This window comes from Chelon labrosus, assembly GCF_963514085.1.
Source record: "Chelon labrosus genome assembly, chromosome: 6".
In the NCBI taxonomy this organism is placed as follows: Eukaryota; Metazoa; Chordata; class Actinopteri; order Mugiliformes; family Mugilidae; genus Chelon; species Chelon labrosus.
Genome location: NC_140342.1, coordinates 21,330,756 through 21,355,729, shown reverse-complemented (window position 1 = coordinate 21,355,729; position 24,974 = coordinate 21,330,756). Strand labels below are relative to the sequence as shown.

Below are 24,974 nucleotides of genomic sequence, written 5' to 3'. Positions count from 1 at the left end.
TGAGAAATCTGAGACACACGGAGTCTCCATTATCCACCATCAAGTTTGCTACCGTGGAAAAATATGTTCATTAAAATATTATTGAATCAGGACCGTGTGTTTTCTCTCTGTCATGCCCATTTGTTTATTAGTGTTAAAACCCTATTTTCATGGAAACTAAGACGACATATCCCTCCTGATCTAAATTAACACCTTCTTTCTTTTTTTTAATATTTGTGAGGCAGACATTGAGCTAATTGGAGGAAAATGTCACCTTCATATAACAACTGTCACCTAGACTCCGATGTGTCTCCTGAACAGATTTTATACCATATAATGAGAGATTCGCCACACAAGCTAACATTTTTGAGCTCACTCTGTTCATAACCATTTTCTGATCATGCCCTCAGTATGACACAACAGAAAGTGGGCCACAAGTTGTACAAATTTCATGCATCATCGTCTCTGTCTCAGCTGATAAGAGTTGAACATCAGTTTATCTTTATCCCACTGTTGTCTTTATGGCTATAAAGTAGCCGTTAGCTCAAACCTTTTACCACCCACTCTTCTGCCTGCAGGGTGCCTGTAGCAGAATATGAAACAATCAACATGCTATATGTGCAGAGAATACTAATAAATTAGAGTCACATTATTATTTTTTTTTTGGATTATTTTCAAACTGAACATCCTGACATTGAACACATTGTGAAAGAAGAAAGGGATTTTTTTTCTACCACATTCAATCAAGTTTATTGACATCCACATATTGTTTGTGTGGCTCTGAATACAATCCAATGAGCGTCAAACAGCCTTGTTCCTTGGGTTGTTGCTGGACCAGCCCATTTGGTTCAATTCTATAAGAATGCAAATCAATCAGATTGTTCTCATAGACTCGTACATTAAGGCCATTTGTTTTAGGAGGTCGAGCACTATTTTGTCACAGAGACAGCCAGTTAGCTATCGATCAAGACATTCCTGTGAAACAAAAAGGCTCAGGAACATTTGAAACAAATGAGACAAACGAGGGCAATTAGGCATTTTGCAGTTTTGAAAGAGAGATGAGGAGAATTGCACTTAATGTATAATTAGTGCTGGATAGGGACATGTGGTGCATTTAATGCCAGGGGTAAACAGAGGTACTTAAGGCAGGCCACTTGCAATTGGATTGCACAGGTTAGATGTTAATACACGGTCTGAACGGAGCTGCAGAATAATTAGGGGCTTGCACAAAGAGCGAGGTGTAATTAATAAAGTGAATCCTGCATGTTTAATTAGTTTTGTGCCTCCTCAGAGAACAGGTATCATGCTGAGTTTGAAGACATCCTGACGCAGCATGGTGACTCCTCGCTTCCACATAAAAAAAGGTTTCATGCCCCCCCCCCCCAGCCTTCGTCTCCTCCTGTCACTCTTTTATCAACCGGCTTCATTGATGCTGCTGCTTCAGGGGAGACCCAGGTTATCTGTCTGACTCTAGTCTTTAATCAGAAGAGCTCAGAGTCGATCGAAAACCAAATTATTTTCTGAAATGATGATGAAAACATCAAAGTCTCTTCGAGGAATATAAGAGTAATTTCAGGAAAACCCCAGCAGCGTAAAAAAAAAAAAAAAAAAAGTTAATTTCCAAATTTGAACATCCCATTATTTTTAAACCAGTGAGTAACTAATTAAAGCTTAAGAGACAATGGCTAGTAAAGACTTTAGTCGTCCATCTGTTTGTAGCTGCTAGTCGGTTGCTGGACGTTCTAGACTTGGGTTACCGGATACCCTCTTCTATACTTCTGCCACTCTAAACATTTCCAAGTGAAACAAGCAGAACAAGACATTGCTAGTAAATACCATCAACATTTGGGATATTTGGGTACACCCGACGCTCCAAGCCTGCTTGTCAGCATGGTGAATTTGGTGGTAGAACCCAAATTCGGGTACTGCGTTTCCTTGTGGTAAACGTTTGCAAATTAAGGCTGTTACATACTCCACAAGAAGCAAGTTTGTTCTCACATGAGGGCTGCAAGAACAAACTGACGTCATTTTGTTGCAGCCGAGTTCTCTCTGCTTGTTCTCAACACATCAACCCAGCAGAACTTTTTTGGTCAGAAATCGGAGTCGGCGGCGTTAATGCGGAAAAGCGGAAATACTAGCAGCCACTCTGTGAGATCCCAGATGCTAACATTCGCAGTGTGACCACTAATCTCTCCTGGGTAGAAATCGGCATACTGTGTGTGGGTGCATGCTGAATGAAACGTCAAAACGACTGGCCGACATCTGAAAATTATAAGTGCCTCCCGTCGCGCATCTCCCTCAATGCTTAGCGCACGTGACGTATGTTGCAGTGGGAGGACCCTATGAGGACTTCCCCAGAGTTCGGCACTTGGCAAGCTTTTTTTCTTGTTCTCGCAGCCCTAGGAGTGAGTACAAATTTCTCGCGGCGTATGTAGCAAGCTTTAGACATGCCCATTGGTCAGTGCCAATGGCCTTGGGATCAACTTGGTAACCACCCACTTTGTTTCACCTACCATCACTACAACTGAATTTCATTAATATTTCATTTGTTGTAGCAAAGAAGGTAGAACCCAAATTGGAGGACACGCCCACAAGAAAGCAAGACTGGATGAAATAACAAGGTTAAGCTTAAGAAAGACTTAAAGCGGTAACAAAGCGCTGCCATGTAAAAGCAGGGAAATTCAAAAGCGGGTCCACACAAAAGAGTAATCCAATGGAAGGAGATTCAGAATAATGTACAAACCCAAAAGAAGTGAAAAATACCCACAGGGAGAGAATACAAGCACAGAGAGGAAAAACATGGCTAACTGTTGACAAACTGCCAAAAGACAAAGGAAGAGGCAGGAATATATACACACAGAGAGAACTAATGAGGAAACAAGACACAGGTGAGACCAATTAGGAAGGAGTGAACAATCACAGAGACAAAGACAGGAAGTATACCTGACTGAAAGGCTGCGTTCAGACTGCCAACCAAAATCCGATTTTTAGCCCATTCAGATTTGAATCGGATCTCGATTTTGAAGTCTGAACAGTGACAGATCACATGAAATCCGATTTTTGACAGTGACAGATCACATGAAATCCGATTTTTGCCAAACGGTTGCAAACCACATCCAGAGGTAGTTTCATATCGCATTCGTATCGGATATGGACAGATGCGTCTCAGTCTGAACAGCTCCCAACACTCAGATGGGTTTTGACTGTCCGTGACGTCACTTACGCGACACCAGGCCAGAACCAATGCGCCAGACCGCGTGCCTATTTCCGTTGTGGAGGAGCCACGTTACGGCCACGGACAGTGATATTACAGCTATCACAATGGAGGAGGACTTTGAAAACAATTCGCCTTGGACAGAGGAAGAAACTGCATGCCTTATAAATCTTTACACTGACGTGACGTACATCCATCGTGTTGTTTGTTGTTGTTTTGCTTGTCGCTGTCGCAATTATATGACGTCTGACAAATACACGTGCTGAATGACGCTTCCGCTCGTTGCTACAGCAACCTATCAGACCGGTGAAGAATGTGGCCCAGTCTGAACAGAACCATATCCGATTTGGACACTTGCTAAAGGCAGTGTGAACAGTCAGCCCTAAAAATCGGATATGAGAAGGAATCAGATTTGAATCAGATCCGTCTGCAGTCTGAACGCAGCCAAAGAGACATGGCTAAGGACCATTTGAAAATAAAACAGGCAACAAGGAAAGCAACCTAAATTATTTTGGAGAGGTGGAAAAGCTATATAGTTTTAAATGCATTCATTTATGTCTGCATACAGACAGTGTGGAATAGAGCGAATAGTATTCATACATTATTATTTATTACAATCTGATGTAGTTGGGCAGTTTAATGTAATGTAATGTATCCTGGAACTTAAATTAAAAATGATTCTCCACATGTTTCGGAGCATTAAACACTTCCTATTCCCATTCTCATTAAAATATGTATTTTGTAGACGCCTTCTGTTAAAGCTGATACGATCGATTACATTAAATACCGGTTCAATTAAAAGTTGGCAGGAGTTTTATCTTATTTAATGCGAGTTTACTCCAGTACATTTATAATAACCGGAGGGAAAGTTAGAGCAATGTTCTGCTGCGGCGGCAATGATCCCAGAGGGAACTGCTAATGTGAGATTTTACTTACTGCTTGTCATTTTCTCTCTGTTTCTATCTCCTCATCCTCATCCCACTGCGCTCTTTCACATCCAAATCCCTCATTTTTATTTCCCCTCGCTGCAGAAAATTACCATTTTACCCTTGTAATCAGACTTACTTTAGAAAAGGGAAAATCTGCCGCTGGCGTGTCAGGACACAATGGCAATTTTGTACTAAAAAGGACTAAAAGGTCCCTGGTATGAAGCTAGTGTTTGAATGTTAAAGGATGCCATTAACAAGCAGGAACCACCATGTTTCTAGTTATGGTCTTTCTTCTCTCACAAGGGCGTAAAGTTTAAATTAACACTCAAAGTACAAGTAGATTAATCCCATAGCCACCAATTATTTTTAAATGACTAAGATTATCTTTTAATTAACTTATATTATTTATCTATATTCTTCTTCTTTCTATTATGAGAACATAAAGACTTCAATATGGATATGGAGGCATGTGTCCAACACTTCGGGAACTGATGGCCAGCAACAACTGAAAAGATGGCGGAGACCGGCTCTCCAGAAAACTACTGGCTAGCGTCCCGTTCACGTTCGTACAGGCAGTGTTTATTAATCAAACATCAGTAGAAACCACTCCGCCAGGCTTCTTCTGCATGATGAGCAGTGAAAGTTGAAAATGAAAAATCACTCTGCTGTTTGCAGGAACATTTTTCATTTCGCTTTTTGGTTTCAATTTGACACTTTGCACTGTGAAGAGAGAGTTTGCTGCCAATGGTCATGATCGAAATCATGTGGATAACTAAGGCATCTCAATTTGTGAAGAAGGGGGAAGCTCGTCTCCACTGCGGCCCATTTACCATTTAGGCTGATTTGCGTTTACATAGAGGAATGAGATTTTCTGTCTTTATGTGGTCCTCTGCCTTCCTTTCCTGGTTTCAGGTCTTTCATCTTTCATCTCTGGCTGCGGCTCCATCTCTCTCTCTAATATGTTCCATCTGTCACTTTGGCTCTTATCGGGGACATCGCTGTGACAGTGCTGTTCACACATGGTGGGATGGTTTGGTCTGAATTCTAGCTGAGCGTCTTCAGAGAAACTAGGAAGCAAAGTGCAAGCGCCGGCCAAACACTCGCAGAGCTGCAGCCTTAACTCATTCTTTCTTTTTACTTCGGGTACTGTGTACATGTCCTTTATACCAAAAGGACATGTTTGATGTTTGGAAGTCTACGACACACACAATAAAAACCACAGACAATCGTTTATTTAAAAGCCAAATGTGAGTGAGTTTGGCTGCAGCAATATATTCTGTATGAATGAAAAATTGTCCGTTGTTCCACCACATATCTCAAAATCTACTGGATAGATTACCATGAAGTTTTGATATCAAGAGGATGCACAGTATTCAAGTGACTTTTTCTCTACCCATGAGGTGAATTTGAGTGAAATAATGTTAGCTAGCATGGCTGTAAAGTCTTATAAGTTATTATTTTGGAGCTAAAGTATGCTCCCCTCATAATAAACTGTAACACCCTTGGAGACGTTTCCTTTAAATCAACCATTTGTCCAGTAGTTGGGTTTAAGTCATTGCCAGCTGTGCTAAGTGTGTTGTGCTAGTCAGGTGAATGTCAGTATGCTAACAAGCTAAACTAAGATGGCAAATAAGATCAACACTATACCTACAGGATATTAACATGCTAGTATGACTTTATTGCCGACTTTAGCATTTAGCTTCTAGGTACAACCAATCAGAGACATTAGCATGGTTAGTTGGTCCACCAAAATTGAAATATCTCAACAACTACTGGATGGACAACAATTCAAAAGATTATTCCCCTAGCTCTACGATTATGACATAACGTAACACTTGCATGGCTCTAGAGTCCAAGTCTTACAAATTATTATTTGGGCTAAAGTATATTCTCCTCAGAAGCCGCCACCATGCCAAACTTATAAGATGTCTAGTAGTTTGGTTTATGATATTCCCGGCTACTTTGTGTGTCGTAATAATCAGGAAAACATTAGTATGCTAACAAGACAGTGCACACTACACCAGCTAGACATTAGCATGTCAGCAGTGATTGTATTGCTGACATTAGGATTTAGCTTCTAGCTAAAACCAAATAGAGAAAGTAGCCTGGTTGGTTGTTCAACTACTTGGATCCAAACTGATTATCTCAAAAACTAATGGAGGGACTGCCATGGAATTCTGCCATTCATGATTTCCAGATGATGAATTCTAAAGACTTTTCATCTTAGCGCAATTATTAGGTTGATATTTGTGGTTTTGAGGGAAATATTTTATCACTAGCATTGTCTTTTAAGTTTTAAAGTTTGGGCTAAAGTACGTAAACATCATGCTAAACATGAAAATGCTAGCATTTAGCTCATTTAGCTCCTCTAAGCTAAGCTACCCAACAGAGACAACAGCATGATTGGTTGTTACACTAATTGGATCCCAACTGAAATATCTTGACAAATACTGGATGGATGGAAATTCTCACATCCATGGCTCCCAGAGTCAAACAGAAAGTAAGCACACATAAACTTGGTCTTTCTCAAAGCTACGGCTCTCTGATTCATTTCATCTAACTTTCAGATCGTCTCAGACAGATGAAACTATCTTTACCCACGGAGCCGTTTGTTCTTTGACCCAACTAACTACAAGAGTCCCTAACAAGCCTCTCTAGGCTTTCTAGGTCATTATTTTACATCCTGGTGGAGGTGTCAAGCAGCACAGGAATACTTTCAGTGAGTGGGGATGTGCTGGTGAAATTAATGAAGTCAGCGCTCATGTGCTGAATGTACAATGAACGAATCCATAACTACCCTCCCTGGTTTCTTATAGACCTTTCTGACTTCGCAGTCGTCCCTGGATAATACGAGTCCGGCTCATATCTGTCTGCTCTCTGAGGAAATGGTGATGAGGACGTTTGTTTTTGAGTGCTGGCGGAGGGCTGTGGCACGAGGAGAATATCGATGAATATGAGTTTTATTACTGGACTCAAGGCTGCTTTTGATAAATCGCTACCTCACTCAGCTTCACGGCCATGAAACACAGTTAATCTTTGATTACAGCTACAAAGATCACAACGCAGCAGTCAAACGCTGACGGCTAGAATAATTTCTCTTCCTAAAAGTTCAGCTAAAATATAAATATGAATGACTTGCAGCCAAACAGGAGTAAATAATGACAGCCAGGATCTAAAATGTGTTGTTAGCGGTCCCAGTGTGTCTAGAAAATATCAGAGAAGACCATACAACTGTTTCACCACTGGTTAAACAAAAGACAAAAGACAAAATGGTTTTCCTGCCTTGGTTTTTGCTGGGGTTTCAAGCCAAAGCCCTGTTCCAGGAAGGTGCAGAGGGACTTTTAACAACTCATTTGGAACAAGACTAAAATCTAAATCTGTGTGGTATTTTAAAAAGACACATTATGGGACGTGTGAAACCTTTTTTTAAAAAAAGTGCGATAAAGCTTGAAGATTTAGGGTTAGACTCTGTGTGTGTATTCTGGTGTTGCACTAAAGCAGCGCGGAAAGTAGATTTAATTAGAGAGAAGATGATAATTATCTGTGATAGCCAGGTCCCTGACAAAGAATCAGACCTGTTAACACAGTTCACCCACCGACCTGCTTCCTCTCTCTCATGTCTCTTAAACTTTGCCTCCTCTCCCAGATTCCTTTTTTGCCCATAAATACCCACAGAGGAAGCTCTTAATCACAATCTCACACTCATCCTATTGTCTCCCTTCTCTCTAGTGCGGTTTACACCTCTGAGGGACTAGACACTGTAACCTACGCACGTAGCCTACACCGATGCGAGCCATTTATACTCGTCAGTCTGGCTCGCTCTGTAAAATCGCCACCCAAACGCTTGTCGGCGATGTGTCTTTTTCGCCAGTCGGTGTTAATTTTTGTTTCTACTTCCTGCTTCACTTTCAGCAGTGACAACTGCAACAAAATGTTGAATGTTATCGAGTCGTACAAATGTTTGTATCTCCGAACTTTCTCAGTTAACCTTTCCTCGATGTGTTCCATCTTTATTGATGCAAAACAATCAACTCGAAAATTGCGGAGATAGAGAAGCAGCCGGAAATACTAAAGCAGAAATATGCTATTACCAAGCGGACCAATCACAGCCCTTGTGGTCTGCGACGCCGCGACACTTAGTTGCATTTCTGGGGAGGTGCACGTCAAGCTACGGCGTTATTTTTCCTGCATATCCCCTCACTTTGTGCTCACTTCTCAGTGAACGCTCACCTGTGAAGGAATGGACTGATGTATGTTCAAACATGTGTGTGTGTCCCTCAGGTGGTCCAGGCTCAGGTAAGGCTCTGCAGTGTGAGCGGATGGAGGAGAAGTTCGGCCTGCGTCGAGTCACCCTGGGCGACCTGCTGTGTGCCGAGCTGCAGTCTCACAGCGACAGGGGACGCCACCTGCGGGACGCCCTGGAGAGAGGAGAGCCGCTGCCCGAGGTCAGTGTGGGTCTCAGTCATGGAGAATTTAATATTGAGTTAGGGGCATCACAGACTTAAAAACTGATTTTAAAAGCTACGCCGATCAGCCACAACATTATGACCACTGACAGGAGACGTAAAAAACACTGACCACCTTGTGACTATTCAAACTTTTGGACCTGGCATTCATTCATGTGGATGTTACTTAGACATGTAGCACCCACCTAGACCAGACCAGGCACCCCACCCCACAGTGTGTCATGACTTGGGGAACTGATGCATATTTTGGAACAAGCTGTGAAGTCTCTCACACACTGAAAGCTTAGGTTATTAGTTATTTCCCTCCTGTGATGTTAGTTATTTTAGAAACCTGCACAAAGCTCAGATTATGACTCAAACTCGTCCATACGCACCATAGTTTCACCACTGTTGTTAACTCTTGTTTAGGTTTATTCATTCGTTAGTTAAGAGACAAATTAGCAGGGATGACTTGGGTTGCTTTTTCCTGTAAAACACAAAAGCAGCATTTCTAAAAATATTTTTGGTCTTTGTGTTGTGCTCAGAAGAAGGTGAAATGCTAAGAAATCGGATTGTGCAGACTTTCCTAAATACATTAAAGCATGACAAACTAAGTAGCATGACAGCTCTCTATAGGCTGAGTACATGGGTTTGTTGGTTTAGTTGTTGGTATAAATGAGACGACAAATACTGCATGTTCACTCCAGTGGCTTCTCAACAGTGTGTGTCTTTTTCTGTGAAGTTGCCAACTCATCCAACTTTATATTGAGACAAATGTTGTAGCTTTTATAGAAGAATACAGATTTAAACTGTGCCTTGTCTTTGGGAAAATGTTTTTTGACCCACGGGGTGTATTTGTTGCACCACAGCAGTTGACAAAGTGGCAGTAAGGCTGAGTCTACACTGTATTTATCTGTAATAAAAAAAAATCCAGGGCTACAGCAATCTTTTTCATCCTTCTCTGATGCCTCCTCTGCAAGTTGTGCCAGATTGTAAGTGCAAGCAGTTACTGCAAAATGTCAAAAAAGATGTCACAGGACAACTACCCACACTTTGTGATTGACAGGTGATCTGTGGGAGGACAGGTGCAAATCTCTGACAGCTACGAGCACTGAGCAGAAAAGTGAGCCAGCAAAATGATAATAATCTAGAAGATGAAGTTCAGTTAAAAATAATAAAAGAACCTCTTCACTGAAGGATGAAACACACTGCAGAGAAAATACAGTGGTACATGTCCTCCTGCCGAAGGCCTAATTTAATAAAAGGGAAGGGGATTTCTAAGGCAGAAGTATTACCAAGTTGCTCTGAAAGGCTTTCACACAGATTGCACATCCATACACAGTGTACCAGAGAGAGCCAGCACAGCTGTCAGAGGCTATAGGAGCTGGAAACAGAGATTCTGTGGCAGGCTGTGTAAACCAGATAAATTATGTACATCTGTTTTCTGAGACAACATGTTAAATCAGTGCAGGGAATCAGCTTTAGTCGTTGGCCTAATGCACATACATTCCTGCAGACAATGGATAGTCTGCCTTGGTTTTATTGACTCTATATATATATATATATATATATATATATATATATATATATATATATAGGAACTCATTAAATGTCGCAGCGACAATGTTTACCACCTCGGTATGTTATGGAAACTGACACCACCATGATGCTGACCATGCTCTGCTCAAGTTGCTAACAAGATGCCAGAAAGTTTGTCCAGGATAACCATTTAGTTAGACAGTGTATTTCTGAGGTCAAATACAATAATCAGGCTTGTCTGAATTAAGAAATAAAAAATGACAGGTTGAGAAACAACCACAGAGAGGCGGAGTACATCCTGGACAGGTCTCCAGTCTATCGCAGGGCTAACACAGAGAGACAGACAAACATTCACACTCACACCTACGGCCAATTTAGAATCACCAATGAATCTTTGGACGATGGGAGGAAGCTGGAGTAAGTTTTGTACAATATGATTTAAACTGTTACAATTATAAGAATAAACTCAAGAAGCAACATCTGGGCTTGTCAAGTGACACAACGGCAGTTCCTCAAATGGCCACTAGAGGCTGCCTCCGAAATTGAGTCAAACCCTGTAGACTAGAGGGTGACAATTTTTCGGGACTCCCACGGGTCACAGTATTCCCGCGGTACAGGAGTCAATTTCACTGTTGGTAACGTGATAGGGACGGGATAGAGCAAATAATCAACGGGAGCCGGACGGAGCTGGAGATTAAATAAAAAAAAATGACGCATGTATAGCCTAAGTGTAGCCTAAATTTCCGAGGCAACCTCAGTGATTTGACCGCGATTAACCAAAGATGCTACGGGGGGGGGGGGGGCAAGTTGGGCAACAGAGTCTGATAACTTTAGACAACAACATAGGGAGCGGGACGGGATTTGGGAATCTTTCTCTTGGAATTTCTCTCAGGATTTTTTTGGGGAGGCAGTCACTTGATCGGGATATGGCGGGATATTTTTGTGGGCTCGGGATGGGATGGGACGTCTGTGAAAACTGTTGAACAGAGCACATCCTAATTACTCAAGTAGAGGTAAAAATGTTTCATAAAATTACCAAAAGTGTAAACGCTTCACAAACTTTATCCGTTAGTATTAAGCTCTGTAAATCTAACAGCCCTTCTAACACTTCCCAATTAACAGCAGAACAAAGCTCGACTAAGGCAGACACCAGAGATGTATGAATAATATAGACTATACAGCAGCTGGCAGTCCATCATATGAAATAAAAAAAAAAAAATAATATTTAGGGTAAAATATTCCTGAGATGCCAATCAGGCCACGCTGTAGACGCCCACGCTGTCCTTTAATTAATAAATCCTACAGTGATGAATATCAAATGTTATTCTCACTGAATATTTTTGTCCATTTTGTTTCCTCTTGTAAGTAATGACGGAGCAAATATTCTAATACTCGCCTTCCCCTGATATGTTAATACCAACCCAATGAGACTTGAATCACATTATAAATGGAGCGGCTACAGGCCACAAATGAGACATAGCAGAGGTTGTCAGGACGCTTTTAAATCGAACTGCGAGTCTGTGACATTTCACATCAAAGCTCCACGCGGTCACCCCACCTTCACATGTTCAAAGCTGCATACACTCTATGTCATCAGTGTGTGTTTGACCCAAGCGACTTATAAATATTGATTAGAGTCCACACATAAAAAGAGAAAATCTGAAAAATAACACGGTCTTGCAGCGTGTCCTTTCACGCCTCCTGACAAACCGGTGTCTGCTCGCCATTTGTCAAAGCGCAGACGAGAGGATTTTTTAACCTTAATGTGTCCAGGGAGGATTTATTGAGCAGCCTTCAAACAGAGCAAATTAAGCGATTAATCATCTAAAGCAGAACACTGGTACTTTTCTACATTTCTTTTTTTTTTTTAAAAAGCAAACCTCATAAAAAGCTGCACATCTGAAGCTTGATATTCATCTAGAGCCCCGTTGTTGTGATAAAAAAAAAAAAACGTTCCTTCTTCAGCCTGAACATAGCAGCTATAGTTTATTTTGAGTCAGTCCCTCACACACACCATCCTGCTGCCAGAAACACACACCTGAGCAAGGAGCGTGTATTAATCCGCTAATAAAAATAGTCCCCCCAACACATGCGCTGTTTCTAAAAATGACATAGTCCAGATGTTTTTCCAGGAGAGGACTGGAAGCCTGGAATAAAAACTAAAAACTCTGACCTACATTTAGAGGTGTGTGTCATCAGGGTAACATGATGGAGAAAGAATCAGACCAATGTATTGGTGATTTTTGGTGCTAGGGTTTAGTGTTTGCTCACATACAACCTTTTGGTACATTTAATTTCTGTGGCACACCAAGCTAACTTTAGGTCACTATAAACATCTATTGCCCTAGTTAGTTTTTCCCGGTGTGTCCCGCACTAGCACTGGCACTAGTTGGATCCCTGTTCGAGGCTTTTCAGATCAGTGGCGGAACGAGACGGTAAAAGAGTCTGTTTGGCTGGAACGGGTTCACAATATGAGATACACTGATATTTTCACAGCAAACTAGATAAGCAGTGGACCAAACTGATTGTCAGGATTCAGGAGACAACAGCTCTTCCTAGCCTCCCGATTATTTGTGAATACAGACTACTGCCACCTGCTGGTATGAGGAATTATTTGTAACATAGACCATAGAGCTCCCCCTGGTGGCTGACTGCAGTATCGGTCATAAGCTCCACCCCCTCCATGTTAGTGGATTGGACTTGGGCCAAACTAAAACACTAAAATACAAGTGAAATTTTTTTTTTTTCAAGGATGGTTTCTATCATTTTAGGTAGTTAATATAATGTTTATGCATGTTCAAGTGTAAATTTTGTTTGGATAATTTTCGTTTCAGTTGTGGCAGGATGTGGCATAATGCCGACTAATAGTTGCCATGCCAGCCGTGCTGTAAAGCGGTCCCGTGAGAGTACAGTGTATAATCCAACATTTCCTTGTAACTGGTGGGCGGGTCATCGATATCACGGCTCCGCGTAGCTCTGGAGACTCTGACTCCAAAGTCGCAAGATGGTGCCGCCCGTATCCCAGAGAAAATAGCATCAGTTTGACCAATGCAAGGTAGTAGGAAGTGGGGACACATCGTCCATATTTATATACAGTCTATGGTTTGTACCAGTTGGCTGTTGGCTGCAGTCTCTGTGATGTGTTCAAGTGCAACTTATTGGTCTGGACACAGACGACGTGGTGTGACACTCGTCCTTTGTTGCCAGTAGTTCTTTGATGTAAGTTTGTTGTCTGTACCTTAAAAGTGGACGACTAGAGAGAAGTAGAGAAAAAAATAGCTTTGCTAAAATCAAAACGTTTCCCCACTAATGAATTTGTGCCGAAGGCAACGTGAGCACATTTTCAAAATATCCACTTTGAAGATAGACGTGATGCAGTTCCAACGATGAACCCCCGAAGGTAAAAAGGTAGCACGCACCGAGACTACAGAGCCTCGGGGCTCCATTTCCAGCCATGTCAGACCGACATGGTCCAAATCCCTGAAACCCTCTCACCAATTTATTCGACACGTGTCAGCCTGACATGGCTGGAATAAATTGGTGGAAGTGAGATTAGTCAACTGTTCCACGAGGCTCGGTATGTGTGCTACCTTTTCACTTTAGGGCGATTCAACATCGGAACTGCGTGAGTTTTGTTCAGCACCACAAACACAAAGACAAATGTGCTGTCCACTCACCTGCCACTTCATTAGGTACACTAGTGAGAACAAATTCATTCTAATCTAACAGTCCTGCACTAAACCATAGCTTCATGATGGTTTGTTTAAAGAGAGCTGTTGGTTCAACTGTGTTTTCATTTTGGAGGCTGTGCTTTAGTACCATCATTATGTTTCTACACTGATCAGCCACAGCATTAAAACCACTGACAGGAGAAGTAAATAACATTGACCATCTCGTGACAATACAATGTTCTACTGGGAAACTATTGGACCTTAGACATGTAGCACCCACCTAGACCAGACCAGGCACCCCCACCCCATAGCAATGACACTCCTTGATGGCAGCAGCCATCCCCAGCAGGATGCAGCCTCAAAAACGCTTTAGGAACAACTCAAACAAAAAATATAAAGAGCAGCACAAGGTGTTGACCTGGCCTCCAAATTCACTAGATCCCAAACTGATCAAGTATCTGTGGGATGATCCACAGAGGAGGTCCCTCCCCTCATCCCACAGGACCCTGCTCTAGCTTGAGCAGCTCTAGTAATAAGAGCTGCTGGTAAAAGATGGTAGCAGGTATAAACAACTCTCAGCTCTGAGAATGTGTGCGTGTCGATTTTAGACATCTGGGGGGTAAAAAAAAAAACACCTTTAATTGGTACATCTCGTACAACGACGACAGCTAAACAGGATACAGGAGCGGCTGTTGTGCAATTATGTTCAGCAGCACAGAATGAGAGCATACTGTACGTCTGCAGAGGACTGAACAGCATGTGGCTTGGTGAACATATCCACTCACTGCCTTGGACAGCTGTCATCATAGACGTCCCAACCAGCCGACCACTACGACCCGCTAATCATGAAACATTTCCGCTACGAAAACCTGGAGGAACTGGTAAAATGAAAACAGGATTTGCGAGATATTACTTCTGCTTTAAAGGATTTCTTACCGTTTCTTTTTTTATCATTTACAGTGTAGTCAGCAGCACAGGTAAATAAACGTCACACAGGATTTAATGCTCCAAGGACACTAGAGCAGAGTCGTTCATCATCTGCTTTTTTTTTTTCCTTTTCCTTCATGTTTCTCGCAGCTTCAGGTGATTAAACGGCCGTCTAGAGAGGAAACCTCCCTGCAGAGCATCCATTCAGTCTGTCTGAGTAGCGCTCTGAAAGCATGTTGAGGGAGCGTGGAGAAAACTGTACATCTAAGCTGACAGGCATTTAATAAACCAGGGAGCAGTTCATGACACGACCTGCTTCACTTTAACTTAACCTGCCGCCACATGTATCGTTGAACTCTGTCAGTGTTTAATGATAGACGACTATGATTAGCCTTTTAGTTTTCCTTTTCAGTTCTTTTTGGTCAAGTTTTAGATTACTTTGTTTTTTTTGTTTTGTTTTTTAATTAAGCAAACAATCGTCAAACAAAAAGAAAGAAAATGCCAGTTTCACAGAATCTAGGACAGTGTCTTCAAATGTCTTTTTGTTTTATTTGTTGTTGTTGTTTTTTTGTCTGATCAAAAGTCCAAAATTCAAAAGTATTAAAACTCGTAACTGTGAAAAAGTGGGATTGAAAGGACGGGTAAAAACCTTTAATGAATGAGGAGGGGAGGGGGAGTATAAGGAGAAGGTGGAAGAGGAGAAGAAGGAGGATGAGGAAGAAGAAGAAGAATGAGGAGGAGAAGGAGAAAAAGAAGGAGAAGAAAGACGATGAGAAGATGGAGAAGACTGATTTGAAGGACGAAGGAGTAGGAAGGAGAAGAAGAAGGAGGAGGAGGAGAAGGAGAAAAAGGAGAAAAGGAATATGAGAATAAGGAGAATAAGAACAAGAAGGAGGATGAGATGAGGAGGAGAAGAAGGAAAATTAAGAAGAAGAAGAAGAAGAAGAAGAAGGAGGAGGAGGAGGAGAATGAAGAAGAAGGGGGGAGAAGGAGGAGGAGAAGAAGAAGAAGGAGGTGGAGGAGAAGAAGGAGGATGAGGATGAGAAGGAGGAGAAGAAGGAGGAGGAGGATGACAACGAGAAGAAGGAGGAGGAAGACAAAGAGAAGGAGGAGGAGGAGAAGAAGGAGGATGAGAAGAAGGAGAATAAGAACAAGAAGGAGGATGAGATGAGGAGGAGAAGGAGGATGAGGATGAGAAGGAGGAGAAGAAGAGGAGGGATGAAAAGAAGAAGGAGGACGAGGATGAGAAAGAGGAGAAGAAGAACAAGAAGGAGGATGAGGAGGATGGCAACGAGAAGAAGGAGGAGGAAGTGATCACTGAGTATTTACACTAACTTTGGTATTTTTTGGTCAGTTTACCAAACTAAGTTCCTTTCACTGCTGTTGTTCTGCAGGTGAAACCTCCGAGTCTGATTTCTCAAAACTATCTGCATGTCTGAGTTTCCATTAACTCAGGAAAAAAAAAAAAAAAATGCGTTTTTAAGGGTCAAGAAAAAAAGAAATTAAGGAAACAATAGAAAAACACCAACTCACAATAAAGGCTGTTAATAAATGTTAGATTTAAAAGACACAGATGAACTGACGGCCTTCCAGCAAGGCCTCGGCTGTCTAAGCTTCTTACTGCACATTAAGGTCATGTCCTAATGTGTTCTCCGACGTGACCTCTGCAAAAAATGTTTTAAATGCCATGTGAGGGAGAGGGAGAGAGAGAGGCGGAGGATGAATAATCCCACGCTGGGATTACTGAAGTGTACCTCTCCAGGTTTACAGCAGAACACGTAACAAAAGCCACGGTTTTAGTTCAAAGTGAGATAAAACCGCTGTCGTACGTGGCTCGCTGGCGAGTGTGAAACTGTGGAAACGAGACACGGGGGGGGGGGGGGGGGGTAAAGCGTTACTGTACTGTTGCCTGGCAACGTAATATTCTCTGTGAAGCATGTGCTACAAGTCTGCACATACAGGACAGAAGGATGTTGTGTGGTGAGGTTCACTAACAAAATCACACTCAGGTGAAGCCGATGTTTAAGCGTCAAACTGCAAAAAGTGGAAGAGGGTGCTGCTCGTAGATCAAGGTCTCAAGAAATACTTAGAAGCATCACTGGCTGCTCGCAAGTTTATAACATCTTTAAAGATAAACTACTATCATCACCCCCCGCCCTTCTTCCTTCCTTCCTTCCTAAGATTATTACATTCAGCAAAAAAAAAAAAGCAAGTGAAGGAAACAAAACACTGTCAGTCTTATCTTTCATGCAGAATTTTAGTTTTGCTGTCAGTGTTAATTACGGCACTTACAGGGATTTATTGACAGGAGCTCCTCGGTCTCGGCTGACCTTTAATGACAGGACGTTATCTGAGCGATGAGGAGGTTGCAGCTTGAAATCGATAGTTCTGGATCGTTTCCGATAAAGTCAGGTGGAGAAAAACGCCTCCAGGCCCATTTTTTTATGTTTTTTTTTTTTTTTTTTTTTCATCAAGTGGAGATTGTCCCGGTCAGACATCCATAACGCATGTTCTTCATCCCTCCCAGCTGATTAAGTATATAGTAATCCCACTTGCTAATTTATCACTCTACACCTACATATATCTGAAAGTACAGACGCACCAAACCGTCATCATGTGGACTGAGATGTTTCAACCAACCAGCTGGTACATACACCGATCAGGCATTACATTCCTAATATCGTGTAGGTCTCCCTTGTGCCTCCAAAACAGTTGTGACTCATCAGAGAATGGACATGGGCCTTCTGAGGGTGTCCTGTGGTGTCTGACCTTTGGGTCCTATGTATTGAGGGGAGGGGCCTCTGTGGATCATCCCACAGATACTTGATCAGTTTGGGATCTAGTGAATTTGGAGGCCAGGTCAACACCTTGTGCTGTTTTTCATGTTTATTTTTTTTTAGTTGTTCCTAAAGTGTTTCTGTGTGTGTGTGTGTGTGTGTGTGTGTGTATCTGTGCTGCCATCTGCTGCCATCAAGGAGTGCCATTACTATGGGATGGGGGTGCCTGGTCTGGTCTGGGTGTGTGCTACATGTCTAAGTAACATCCACATGAATGAATGCCAGGTCCAAAAGTTTCCCAGCAGAACACTGAATTATCACAAGATGGTCAATGTTATTTACTTCTCCTGTCAGTGGTTTTAATGTTGTGGCTGATCAGTGTAGAAACATAATGATGGTACTAAAGCACAGCCTCCAAAATGAAAATACAGTTACACCAAAAACTTCATGAAAACTAAGATTTAGTGCGGGACTGTTATATTAGAATGAATTTGTTTTCACTAGTGGACCTAGTGGACCCAGAGGCCTCCATGGGTTGAGGGGAGGGGCCTCTGTGGATTATCCCACAGATACTTGACCACTTCATGTATCTATCTATATCAATGCCAGGTGCAAATGTTTCCCAACAGAACATTGTATTGTCACAATATGGTCAATGTTATTCACTTCTCCTGTCAGTGGTCATAATGTTATGCCTCATCGGTGTACGTTCTGAAGTTGCGTGAAAGGAAATAACACTGCCTACCAGTAGGTGGCAGTAGTCTCTATTCATCATTCAAAAGGAGAAACAGGAAGAGCTACTATTAGCTTGGAGGCTAAGAAGCTAGGATGAGCTGTTCCCTTGTTCAGAGAGGACCTGAGATGAAGATGATAAACAAGAAGAGCCTTGTGCGTGCTTTAAACGTCGCCATTTAGTTTACTTTTGTCACTTCTGTTTACCAGGTTGTGCACCGGTTCTCTGTTCTGATCAGCCAATCAAAGACTCAGACTAACTCTGACTAACCACAAATACTAGGGTCACAGACTTTTCTTCGCTTAGACGTCCTCAAGAAACCTCAAACAAGCCTGGCTACCTTTGTCTCGGATATACCATGACCTGGACGACAGAGGATCCGGACAAAGATAGGGTCGCTCATCTACTGCCTGACGCCGACACACAGCCAAGCATCGCCGTCTAAAACAGTCTAAAACAACAAGCCTGCAATAAATCCTCACTACATAACATTTGATTAAATATAATGGTAATTTCGGAGGCTTCAGTTTGTGGCGTTGCTGGAATTTGGTGATTAGAAGCACTTCATGATTGCAGCTTCAATTGCTGTAATAAATGCAGTGGTGATAAACAAGCGGAGCTAAGAAGAAGAAGTTCATTGTCAGTTTAGCAGCTCTCTAGTTAAGCAGCAGTGAAAAAATAAAAGCTATAGCAGTGGAGAGCAGCAGAAAAAAACAGTCAAACGAGAGAACAGTTTCCTTTAATTATGACATGGATAATAGCATTGTATGGAAAGCGGTTACATAAGCCTGCCTTAAATCGAATAGGGCGAATGACTGCCAGATATTATTCAAAGTGCATCTAAAGTAACACAGGGAAATAATTACATGCAAACTCATCCCTGAAGCCAGTTTATGATGCTTCCCATTACCTGAAGCTCAAGTCTGAGCTGTGGTGAGATTAAAACACCCCAAACAACAACCAGTTTGGACTAAAATGTTCATAAAGATCACCAATAATGAACGCATTGTGCCAAACAATCAAGAAAATTAATAAACATGGCAAGTGCAGCAGCAGTAGGAGCAGAATTAGCATAATTAGCACACAGCAAACACCAAGATTACGACCGCTAGCACACGCTGGAGAGCAATAACCAACGCAATCACCTGCTGAACAAAGACACAGCGAACACTTACCACGGCGAACTGAGGCAGAGATCCAAGATTTCAAAGTGAGGCCTCTGGGAGGTGTTGCTGTAATTTAGCTCCAAGCTAATATAGCTTCCACACTGAAGCTAATATGATGAACAGCAAACAGACGAGTCTCCAGCGACGGGTTCGGCAACGAGAAGCAACACAAGACACGACTGCACAAAGTCCTCCCGAGTAAAAGACTGTAGACACTTTGAAATGCTACAAAGCTAACCAGGAGCTAGCAGAGTTAGCAAAATGCCAAAAGAGTGGGTGGAGCCTCATAGCTTTAAATAGGCGTGGTCATTACAGAGGGTGCGCTTGATTTATCCTCCAGTGAGTAAAGGGAGCCACATGACTTTCGTAGCAAGTTTCCAGAATTAGCTCGCCATGCTAGCCACATATAAATGATTTAAATGACACGCTATGTTTGTAATATCACGCTAAGCCAGAAGAAGTCAGAGGGGGACATATAAGGATTTGTGCTTTAAATAATATTATCGTTTTAAATTAAATGTGTGTTTTCTCTGTATTAGCAAACAAATAAACTCTTCAACAACTTGAACTCTGAAAACTTTCTATCTACAGTTTTCTGACATTTAATCAAGTAAATTATTAAAAAACTCAAATGTGAACTGAAGTGTGAATCTTAAAAAAATCAAAAATCATGTTACGGTTTTTAATTTCAGTATCAAAAACCAACAGACTGAGTAAACCTGCAGCAGAAGCACACGTGAATGACATTTGCGCATGTGTGTGCATCTGATCTCCAGGAAACACTGCTGGAGCTGCTGTGTGACACGGCGTCGGCGTCGCTACGGCAGGGAAAGGGTCTCGTGATCAGCGGCTTCCCGAGAGACCCGAGACAGGCGGAGGAGTTCGAGGCCAAGGTCAGAGCGGCAGACGTGTGGTTAGGGGACATGAATAAAAGACGAAGGAGTCTGCTAGGAGTTGTGCTTGAGCAAAGTCATGCAGCGCTGACATCAGTGTGATAAATGCTGATTAAAGGTGACTCCATGTTAATGCAGGTGCAGGGAAAAAAGATGCAAGTGCCCCGATAGGCCGCCATAAACTGAGGCCACAATCCTCAATGCTGTGGCGCTGGTTGAATTCCAGCTTGCACCCTTCTCTGTGTGTCATCCTTTCCCCTTTACCCCATAAACTACTGCATCTATCTATTAGAAACTATCAAATTACTGCATAAATGAGTCTGAAGCTACAGGTGTTGAGAGACATACAGTGCAAAATAAAAAGGGAAGATGCATCCTGTCTTCAACCACCAACTTTCTTCTTCCCGTGCTGTTGGTGTCAGATGGGGGAACCCAGCGCGGTGCTCCTGCTGAGCTGCTCAGCCGACACCATGTCCAGCCGTCTGCAGTGTCGCAGGGCATCCTCCTCCAGCTCCGACGGCACCTCGAACAGGGAGAGCGTCCTGCACAGGAGAGCGGAGAGCTTCAGCGGCGACAGCCAGGCGGTGGCAGCTCACTATGAAAGCAAAAGGCTTCTGCACACGGTGAGATTAAAAATGCAGCTTCTCCTGCAGGGGTCGGGGGTTCACGTCCGACTGACGTTTAACTGTTAGAAAAATGTTTCACTCGATTAAATGAGAATTTAAATCAGAGGACCTTCAAACACCTTCCCTCTTTTTAAGTTGATGATGTGAACAGGGCAACAATGTTTTTATTCCAAAAAAAAGCACCAGGAGTCCCCGCTAATCACCTCATTATCTCCCATAGTTTTTTATATTAATACTTTCGGGACTCAGTGTATGTTTTTGGCTGCAAAAGTTTTTGCTTTGTGGTTGCCTGTATGATCTCACACAAGTGGAATAAATCAGTGTCCTCTAAAAGCATGTGAGTGGATGGTTTAGGTCACTTCAGGCATATCATTTTGAGATTAAAACAATGAAAGAGGAGTTGTTTTAGATTTTATTTCACATTATTTACACAGCATATACATGTATGTGCATTACTGACTAATTTAACTATGCTGTTTTTACTGGAGATGAGCAGATTTTAAGACTTTTGTGTCCAAAGGCTCACGGCCATGACAAACGATTCATATAATTTCATTCTATTAAGCTTTTGACAAAGTTTAAGGATTTACATTCACATTTTGCATGTCTTAAAAGCAACAGTCATGCGGGTATTTGCATTAATAAACCTTTCGCTTTCTGCAAAGAGAATATATAATAAAGTTTGAGCAGTCCAGTCAAACTTTCTCTGCGTGTTACATCCCTCGACTGAAACTCAACGGCTCCGACTGGTGAAACTAAAAGTGACCGATCAGGGGGGAACCGGTAACCACAACCAAAACTAACAACAGAGATGCAGAAGTGTTGGATCGTAAAATGAAAACATTTATTCAACATTCGCAGCTCGAAATGTGTTGGAGGAGAGTAGGTGGATGTGGTAAACAAATTAGTCATTAAATTTAAAAGCCTGTTGATAATAAAACCCAAACTCTTATCTATACAGTGAAACCTACCAGTAAATCTACGTGTGTGAAAGTCCCCGACCTCACATCATATAAGTTTATTCTAATGAAACAAACTTGATACTCTGGCCTGCTATAATTAAACTGAGTTGAGCTTTTTTCGTCGTGGACATTTTTGCTTGTCTGCAGTAAAAGCAGAGGTATGTTTGTTTGGCTGCATTCCACTTGGTGAACTGTTTTCAAGGTCCTGCTGTTCTGGTCATCTGTCGGAGTTTGCAGTGACATTTTTTCTTTAGCTGAGATTCCCCTACTAAGAAAAGTTCAGTTGAATATAGTTGTAGAGTCATATAGAGTCAGTAGCAATCCAAACTGTCTAAAGACGAAATAAGAAGAAACCCCCAGAGCAACCAGTAAGACGAAAGTGGCAATGAAAAACTCCCTTTTAACAAGAAACATGCCGCTCTAGATATCTGAAACATGCAGCTCTGCAGATTAGAAACACGCAGCTCTACAGTTTAGAAACACACAGCTCTATAGATGACAAACATGCAACTCAGCAGATTAGAAACATGCAGTTCTACACTTTAGAAACATGCAGCTCTACAGATTAGAAACATGCAGCTCTATAGATGACAAACATGCTACTCAGCAGATTAGAAATATGCAGTTCTACACTAGAAACATGCAGTTCTACAGACAAGAAAAATGTAGTTCTACAGTTTAAAACATGCAGATCAGCAGATTAGAAACATGAAGCTCTACAGTTTAGAAACATGCAGCTCTACGGACAAGAAAAATGCAGCGTTACAAATCAGAAACATGTAGTTCTACAGTTTAGAAACATGCAGCTTTATAGATGACAAACATGCAGCTCAGCAGATTAGAAAGACACAGCTTTACAAATCAGAAACATGTAGTTATACAGATCAAAAACATGCAGCTCTATAGATGAGATACATGTAGTTCTGCAGATTAGAAACATGCTAGTCTGCAGATCAGAAACATGCAGCTCTTCAGTTTAGAAACATGAAGCTCTACAGTTTAGAAACATGCAGCTCTACGGACAAGAAAAATGCAGCTTTACAAATCAGAAACCTGTAGCTCTACAGTTTAGAAATTTGCAGCTTTATAGATGACAAACAGGCAACTCAGCAGATTAGAAACACACAGGTTCACAAATCAGAAACATGTAGTTCTACAGATCAAAAACATGCAGCTCTGTGGATCAGAAACATGCAGCTCTACAGATCAGGAACATGCAGTTCATCAGATAAGAAACATGTAACTCCACACATTAGATACATGCAGTGCTACAGATGCATGGATAGTGACATGGTTAAAGTTTCAGCTGTGGAAAATTGCCAAAATTAGCTTCAAAACCAACATTTATGTTTTGCACATATAGAAGGCCCTCGTCATGGGAATTAGTCTCTTATGAACAGACAACAAGGCAAAGACAGTTTATTTGTTCATTTGAGCACCTTAAAGAGCTCACCTTTCACCAGAAACATCATAAAGTTATATTTCATGTCTACACCAGAAATATTTTGCTTATCTTTAAGGTCATTCATGTAGAGAAGGCTGATGTTTCCACTGACACGGCGGAAACTAGAAGATCACAGAGTTTCTGTTTGCTTTTGAACCGTCTTTTTAAAAATTAGCCGTTTGAACATTTAAATGCCACAGTCTGTGTGTGTGTGTGTGTGTGTGTGTGTCTGTGTGTGGGTGGGGGGGGGGGGGGGGTTTAAATGCCACAACAGGTACTGAGATCATCAGACTGCTGTGAGGTAACAGAAGTTGCCCCGAGGCCTCATCTCAGTCCGTTTGTCTCTGCCTGCAGATCGATGCCGAGAGGTCGCCAGATGACGTGTTTGCACAGATCTGCCAGTCCATGGAGTCCCATTCCATCTTCTGATTTCTACAATTGACACCCGCCCAAAACTCTGCTGTCCGGAAAGCCCACCTATAAAGAAACCCTCTCTCTCTCTCTCTCTCTCTCTCTCTCTTTCTCTCTCTCTCTCTCTCTCTCTCTCTCCACCATCACCCCAACAAGACTCACCCACATAAGCTCACACCTGCACCAGACATTTGCTCATTGAACTCCAGTGGTATGCATGTCTCACCTGTAATCAGTGAAACCTCTCTCTGCTTTTGACACTTTTGACGAAGCGCCTGGTTGTCTGCTTCACCTACTTGCATCTCTCTCTCTCTCTCTCTCTCTCTCTCTCTCTCTCTCTCTGTCTTTCACATCAATCTCAATATATGCTGCCAACTGCCAAACCGGGGCAGATAACTGTACTCAGAAAATAGCATCTCCTGCTGTGACTGAGAGCATGCTGAATGTGAAGTCTCTCAAGGTTTTCTTTTTTTGTCCCGGCATCCCTGCAGCCGCCGCCGCCGCCATGCTGGAGCGAGCTTGTCAGCGTGCGCCCATGCTCTCATGCACAGCACCCGTGCTTTATATGGTAACAAGCATGCAAGAATTACAATTAAAGCTTAACTGCCTTTCGTGCATTGAATAAAAAAAGCAGAAAGAGTATTAACTGCATTTGTATGTTTCCAAGCTCATCGTACAGGTGCTTGTTTGAGTCTGGTATTTAACATTCAATAAAAGCCAGTGCATTTGCTAAACGGGAGTGTTTTTCTGAGTGTGTGTGACTTTGAGGGAGGGGGGTGTTGAGGGCTGATGCGATGGCTCCATCTGCTGGAGGGACGATCACAGCAAAGGCTCTGAAATTATATGAAGGGCTGAAAAATGTGGCAATTAAAATGCACAAAAACATGATTAGGTAGTGACCTTTAACTGCAGCATGCACCGTCACCGAGTTCTTTAAGGGTCAAGGAAAAGAGAATAATAATAATAATAATAAAAAAGAGTATTTGAAGTATTTTTTTTTACATCTTCACAAAAAAATTGGGCAATTTTTATATGGCTTTCCTTTCACACAAATAGCAGGTAGAAGAGGTGATACATTAGCTGTCATTCAAACTGATTTCATGCTAATGAAGGCTAGCGAGCTGGACATTATTCTGACAATATTATTTATTCATTCATCTTCTGTAACTGCTTATTCCTGTTAAGGGTCGCGGGGTCTGCTGGAGCCTATCCCAGCTGTCATCGGGCGAGAGGCGGGGGTACACCCTGGACAGGTCAC

General features: G+C 42.1%; 1 protein-coding gene across 1 annotated transcript in view; it reads left to right on the top strand.

Annotated features, from left to right (window-relative positions):
• Window positions 1-24,503, top strand: part of ak5 (adenylate kinase 5) — an 83,249-nt gene extending 58,746 nt beyond the window's left edge. The window contains exons 11-14 of the mRNA XM_084546287.1: window positions 8,404-8,567; window positions 20,157-20,273; window positions 20,696-20,896; window positions 23,660-24,503. Of these exons, the coding sequence (XP_084402413.1) occupies window positions 8,404-8,567; window positions 20,157-20,273; window positions 20,696-20,896; window positions 23,660-23,734 (557 nt within the window). The 3' untranslated portion in view covers window positions 23,735-24,503. The remainder of the gene's footprint in view (window positions 1-8,403; window positions 8,568-20,156; window positions 20,274-20,695; window positions 20,897-23,659) is intronic.
• The last annotated feature ends 471 nt before the right edge of the window (window positions 24,504-24,974 follow it).